At 40.0% G+C, this 7,127-nt stretch overlaps 1 protein-coding gene across 4 annotated transcripts in view; it reads right to left on the bottom strand.

Moving 5' to 3' along the window:
• Window positions 1-1,538: 1,538 nt before the first annotated feature.
• Window positions 1,539-7,127, bottom strand: part of PIGM (phosphatidylinositol glycan anchor biosynthesis class M) — a 30,812-nt gene continuing 25,223 nt past the window's right edge. For all 4 annotated transcript variants that reach the window (XM_056520824.1, XM_056520827.1, XM_056520825.1 and 1 more), the window contains exons 5-6: window positions 4,321-4,422; window positions 1,539-3,353 (exon numbers count right to left, since the gene is read on the bottom strand). In XM_056520824.1, coding sequence (XP_056376799.1) covers window positions 3,183-3,353; window positions 4,321-4,422 — 273 coding nt within the window. In that variant the 3' untranslated portion in view covers window positions 1,539-3,182. The remainder of the gene's footprint in view (window positions 3,354-4,320; window positions 4,423-7,127) is intronic.

Here is a 7,127-nt window from a genome sequence, read left to right as displayed (position 1 = left end):
TATGAATGTGAAACCAGCCCTAAGCAGTTTTAAAGATTTGTAAATTACTTTTAATTTTAAACTCTTAATCCTTCCAGTACTTACCAGCTGCTGTATACTACAGAGGAAGTTCTTTTCTTTTGGAATTGACACCCCTGTCCATGTCAGGAACTGTCCAGAGAAGGAGCAAATCCCCATAGCAAACCTATCCTGCTCTGAACAGTTCCTGACATGGACAGAGGTGTCAGCAGAGAGCACTGTGGTCAAACAAACAAGAAAAGAACTTCCTGTGGAGTATACAGCAGCTGATAAGTACCAGAAGGATTAAGATTTATAAATAAAAGTAATTTACAAATCTAACTTTCTGACACCAGTTGATTTAAAATAAATAAATCGTTTTCCACCAGAGTACCCCTTTAACATATGGATGGAGTCTTCACAAATATGTGAATGGAATTGCACTATGCAGGAAAGGAAGCTTTGCTGGCAAAAAGAAAAGTCTTCAGCAGGTGTTAGGCTTGGAGCGCTATATAAATAGGGTATAGACCCTATTTATATGTGCCAATCCTGGAGCAAGGAATGTTCATTTCTATTTCATGTAGTTTTATGGAGGGGGAAGCTCTATTGTGAAAATGTGTAAAGTTTTAACTAGATACAATCATAATAAATGAACAGCTACTTTTTATGCATTCAGAGTGCCTGCACTTTTCTTTCCATCCATTCTTTGTGTAGTGTTTCTATTATAATAAATAAAAAAAATGACTGTAAACTTATCTAAAACCCATGGAATTGGTACTGCATTAGAATTTTCAGTTAAGTAGCACTACATAAACCAGCATAGTCTTGTGTTTATTTTTTTATTTTTTTTACACAGTTATGCACTTTGGCATATATGAAACATATTTTCTTGTTATAATGACACAGGGATGTGGAAATCATATCGCCCGGGGCAGTGTGAATTTTTCATAGATTTAGCCCTGTATTGGGCAAGCAGGGCCAGACCGACTTCCCCAAAAGCACCCCCCACCCCCTCTTTTTTTTTTATGCGGTGTGAGGATGCAGCAGATGCAGACTTGCATGGGACACAAGTCTGCACCTCACACCGCACTCAAGGTGTATGGAGTGGGCTCCTGACTCGAGCCCGCTCCATACTCTGCGCCCCCCGGCTGATTCCTGTACCTATTAGGCGCCGCTAATATCCCTGCATGCGGCAATCGCCACGGGCGGCTATTAACCCTTTAGATCACCGCTGATAGATCTTTTAACCATCCCTGGTGGTCTAGCGGGGTGGATCGCCCCTAATTGAGGTCAACATTATTGACCTCACCATGAGTATTAGAGATGAGCGAACTTACAGTAAATTTGATTCGTCAGGAATTTCTCAGGTCGGCAGTTGACTTATCCTGCGTAAATTAGTTCAGCCTTCAGGTGCTCCGGTGGGCTGGAAAAGGTGGATACAGTCCTAGGAAAGAGTCTCCTAGAACTGTATCCACTTTTCCAGCCCACAGGAGCACCTGAAAGCTGAACTAATTTACGCAGGATAAGTCATCAACTGCCGAGCCGAGAAGTTCCTGACGAATCAAATTTACTGTAAGTTCGCTCATCTCTAATGAGTATTATTTCTGTTCACTGATGTCACTTATAGAAGAAACTATAGAGATGTACCAGCATCGCCAGAATGCACAAAAACACGTCTTTATTGCTCAAATATGATGCAACATTATGACCATCACAGAGGGGTATTTTTTCAACCATATAGAGGGGGCAATCAATAAATTATGTGCACCAGATTTCTAAAAATGGCACAGGCTGTTTAAAAATCTGGTGCACCTTTTAGACTATGTAGATTTACTTGCACCAACCATTTTATCTCAGCTCCACCCACCTGTTGGACAGAGTGCAAAACTTTATTCTTTTTGTCTGGTTTGCTTTATAAATCTGAAAATATTTTGCACCTAAACATTTTGTTTGTCTGTTGATGTATACGGTTCCATCCTTTTAAAGAGTATATAAGAACTTGAACCCAGCTTTTTTACAAATATGTAATCCACAACAACCAGGTTAAATAAACAGTCTTTTATTACTAAAGTACATCTGCATATAACGTATAAAAACCCTTACAATGGACAGTACATTTTTCTTCTAACAGAAATTATTATTATTTTTGTCCCTGAGGTTTATAAAGTCTGGATCTCCTACTCAGTAGTTAGAACAATACATGGGTACAGGGTGTATAGTGCCCACTGATGCCTGGCAGAGAGCAGTACAGAGGCAATAAACACTACTGCATCTTTTATCCCTAGGATTATATCCAGAATCAGTTACTGCATGAAACTATTTGTAAACCATTTTGTAGCAAAAAGAAAACTGCCACAAAATGGTGTGTAAAACCACTGTTTGGCTAGGTTTCTACCCATGGTTGTTTTTTTGGGCATTTTTTTAGAAAACTGCAGTTTTTGAGTCGGAAGTATATTCAAAAGGAATGGGAAATATAAAGGAAGGACTTATGCTTCTCCTTCCTACTGGATCCACTTCTGGCATTGGCTCAAAACTGCAGCGAGTTAAAACAGAAAAAAACCTAGCCTTATAGTTACAGCAATGCTTTCTCTTAAGAAAATGCATTCCATTAAAGGGGTACGCCGCCTAAGGGGTACTCCACATAGGGGATAAGATGTCTGAACAATCTCAGATTTCTGGCCTGGCACCCGGCTTTCTGAAAATTAATGTTTAGAACGCTGGCTTTGGGCGGTGGTGATGTTATGGAGGGGGCGTGACTTCATGACCATGGTCGCCTGAAGCCAGCATTCTGAACATAAATGTTCAAAACGCCAGCGTGCCAGGATGAAGATTGCAAGGGGATCCCAGCGGCCAGACACCACCCCCCCAACGATCAGACATTTTATCCCCTATCCTTTGTATAGAGGATAAGATGCCTAAGGGCGGAGTACCCCTTTAACCCCCTTGTCTGCAGTAAATGACCTCTGTAATTCACCAAATCCACTGGGTTTTCTGTATCTTTTCACTTGTCTTTAATGAGGCACTGTTCTCGCTGTAAAATCTGATGAATCAACAATGCTCAATATGGACACAGCCCAAGTACAATGTAAAATGGTCACTTATTAATCAAATGTCTTAGGAAAATGACCTCAATGAAGAATAATGAACAGAAGAGACGGCGCTGTGACCTAGATGACCAACACACGTTACTGGATTTTATGTTTTGTAACATTTTTCTTATGGTCATTATAGCTGACAATGATTTGGGCGAGAACATAACTATTTACTATGAGGAAGGCCAGTCCAGCCAGCCAAACTAGTAGGAATGTGTTAAGTCCTTCAAATTCTAGAAAGTAGGCTGGAGCTAGCCATATTGCCTGCAAGACAAAGAATCATAAGGTTAGTTTCATCTGGACAAATGCTCTTTCCTGTTACAGCAATATCTCAACATCTTTTCATAAGCGTGGAACCTCTTTGAAGGGGGTGTCTGGCCATTTTCTTTTTTTGCTGTAGCGGTCAGACTCTGCTGTAAAAGTCAAAAAGCATTAGTCCGGTGCTTTAGGACCAAGGCCCATTTTTCTAATTTGACCTGTCTCACTTCACACGCTAATAACTTTGGGTTGCTTTAACTTATCCAATTGATTCGGATGTTTTTTTTCTTGCCACATTGTACTTTACGTGTGTGATAATTTTGGGGTCTATACCTTTCGCTATAATTTGTTAACTAAAACTCCAAAATTTGTCAGCACTGTAGATGCAGTCTTACTGACCATGGCATATACAGGGTTAACTGTTAGGATCGGAGCTCCGCTCTACTTTTGACAGTTGCAGTGGGTTCCCTGCTGTGTATGACAGCTAGCTCCTGCCGCTTATGAACACAAGTATACCTGTCAAGAAGTGTTTATTAATTTCCCGCTATGACTTGTATAGATAGCAATTAGGGGTCAAATTAAAAAATTGCCAGACAACCCCTTCAAGTAGAAAACAAACACAATGGGGGAGATTTATCAAAACCTGTTCAGAGGAAAAGTTTGAGTTTCTCATAGAAACCAATCAGATCGCTTCTTTCATTTTAGAAAGGGACTCTGAAAAATTAAAGAAGCGATCTGATTGGTTGCTATGGGAAATTCAGAAACTTTCCACTGGACAGGTTTTGATAAATCTCCCCCATTGTTCCAGATTTATCAATCTGTGATGTGTCTGATAAAATGTATCAAAAAGATAACAACCAGTCAAAGCTCATTTTGAGACATGAAAGCTGAGCTGTGATTGGTTGACAGACACATTTTTGTCTCAGACATAAATCTAAACTATTGATGCAGATTTATGTCAAAATTGTGTTACCTGTCCACCAAACCATAACAGAAGAAGAAATGTACTCTGCTGCCATGATATATTCAGCCTGGGCATAACCAATGGCAAAAGGGAAAGGTACCATAGGAAATACTAGGGAAAAAAACAGAAGCGTTAGAAATGATACTAAACATCGGATTCAAAAGAAGAAGAAAAAATAAACAATGGAGGGAATTAATAAAACTGTAATTCTTAGACAGTGTAAGTTTAGATATGTAGACTAAAAAATAATTTTAAAAAAGTTGTAATGTTAATAAGCTCCTCCCCTAATGAAATTTAAATCATCACCCCTTTTCCTATTTTTCAAATAAAATAAATAACACCACTGTAAATGTAAAAAAAATACCAAAGTCCATAATTGATGCTTTTTGATCACTTCACATACCAGAAAATAATGAATAAAAAGTGATAATAAAAAGCCTCACCAAAACAAAAGTTACCGTTAAAAACTACAAATCACTGCACAAAAATGAGCCCCCATATAGCCCTGTATACAGAAACAAACTATTTAAAGCATACTTATATTCTCATAAAAGTTACATTTTTTATAGTAGTAAAACAAAACCTATATAAATTGTGTATCACTGTAATTGTATTGATCAACAAAGTACATCATTTTATGGTCATTTTAACCAGCCTGCATAGAAACTAAACTCCCAAAATTAGCAAAAGTGCTTTTTTTTTCCTTTTTGCTTTGTCACAATTTTGTGGTAAAATTAATGTTAATGATGCCTTTACAAAGTACAGTCCTGCATAAAACATATGCCCCTGTTATTGTGGATTTTAAAAGGCAATGACGAGACTAAACCAGACTGCATCATTTGAAGGGTTAATGTGTCAGAGGAAGTGGTCTGTCCTGGTTGAGCTTCAGACCCCTCCCCACCCAGATGGGTATGCTGCTGCTACCTATATGGAATCAAAATACTTAGTATTTGTACCTAGTGGCCCTTGCTCCCCTGGCGGACTTCTGATTCGTGTGCACAGCAATGCCTTACCCCTACAAAAAAAAGTCACTTCACACAGTAACGTACATACAAATAGACTCACAGGTGACGTCTTCTCTGATAAGCGTCGTCCTCTTTCCTTTTCTTCTCCATCCGGCTCAGACAGACATGATGACATCTTCCAGCCAAAACTTCATCTCTTCAGCATTTGCAGAACAAACATGTTAGACGCCACATTTTCCAGTGCCCTCCCCTCCTCTACATAATATCCTCATCTACAGGCCCCCAAACTGTAATAATGCCCTCCTTGGTGTCCTGCACAGTAAAAGTGGATAAAATAGTAGGTCCCCCATTAAGTAGGTATATATATAATACATGTGACATTATGGACAACACATAGGTATGCTTTACAGCAGTGTTTCCCAACCAGTGTACCTTCAGACTACAACTCACAGCATGCCTGGACATCCTTTGGTTGTCCAGGCATGCTGGGACTTGTAATTTTCAACAGCTGGAGGGACACTGGTTGGGAAACCCTGCTGTTAAGCAAAACAAGGTGTTGTCCATAATGTCATATGTTGCTATGGTCATCACAAACGGGCTGTAATGAAGTGGTTTCTGATAGGCTCCTTTGTATGTGGTTGTTTTAAAGGTAATTAGCAGAGCCTAGCCTAGAGAGTGCTCTGTGTGCGGATCCCAGGTAGATAGGCAGGTTGTTATGTAGGTAGATTGTTAGGTAGGTAGATATGTAGGTAAAGAGATACGTTCAGCACTGCCTACTTCTGCTGGATCTGGGTCACAATGTATAGTGAGGTCAGGAAACTTTCTCTTGCTTATCGGTGGTGCTCTGACGTCATACAGCAATAACATCAACGAAATGGAAAGGTAAATGAAAACGTCGGCCACTCACCATTTCTTCTCTTTCTTCTTTTTATTACAAATACATACTCACTGTATACATAGTAGTATCGGGGGGGGGGGCACAGGTAGGCGATAGCAGCCATTGTTTCGTACTAGTTCAGGGCTTCATCAGGCCTCCAGATATGTGAGTCAGTAACCAGGTAGTTAAGTAAGCTAGTAAATCCAAAAAAGCAGCAGCACACAAAGTATACGGTGCAAAAAAAGTTTGTGGTTTATTGCATCAGTGCAGACAGAGCAACGTTTCTGCGACCTCTTCGTCGCCTTTCTCAAGCTCAAGCTAAGTGACCCTTCAGTGCAATTTAAATACATTCAGTAATTACAAAAATTGTTAACATAAGTGTGAGTTTAGGGCATGACATAGTATACAATAGTGTGTCATACATCAGTGATTCAGTGATAGTGACGATAATTCTTCATCAGTGGTTCCTCCCAGTGCAGGTGAATGTGGGCGGATACTTGAGATATACATCATACAGGTATATACATAATATACTAAGTTACTATAAGCACTTACCCAACAGAGCATATCGCGGGCTGTAACACGTTGAATGAGCGGGGCAAAAGAGTAACTGCGCAGGTCAGAGCAGAACTGCCAATCAGGAGCAGGCTGCGCTGATCGCGTGCATCCAATCACATTGTGTGCAATGCTGACATGCGCACTACTGTGAAGATGCTATGTGCGCCATCTTAGTAAAGGGAAAGGCATTGCGTACTGACCATAGTATCTCACGCATGATCAGTAATATGTCAGTATATCGCTGTTGCCATTATTCTATAAATCATTAATCCAGCAGTGCGTAGAGGACAATTACTGCATTCAGCAATCACTAATGGGAATCCCCGTGTTCTGTTTGCATGGGGCACAAAGCAGGTAGAGCTGGCATGGCTCATACCCTCCGGCCATATATGGGACAACAGGTATATACACGCAGA

The sequence above is a fragment of the Hyla sarda genome, chromosome 5 (assembly GCF_029499605.1).
Source record: "Hyla sarda isolate aHylSar1 chromosome 5, aHylSar1.hap1, whole genome shotgun sequence".
NCBI lineage: Eukaryota > Metazoa > Chordata > Amphibia > Anura > Hylidae > Hyla > Hyla sarda.
Note: the sequence above shows the minus strand (reverse complement) of the source record. Positions and strands in the feature narration are given on the sequence as shown.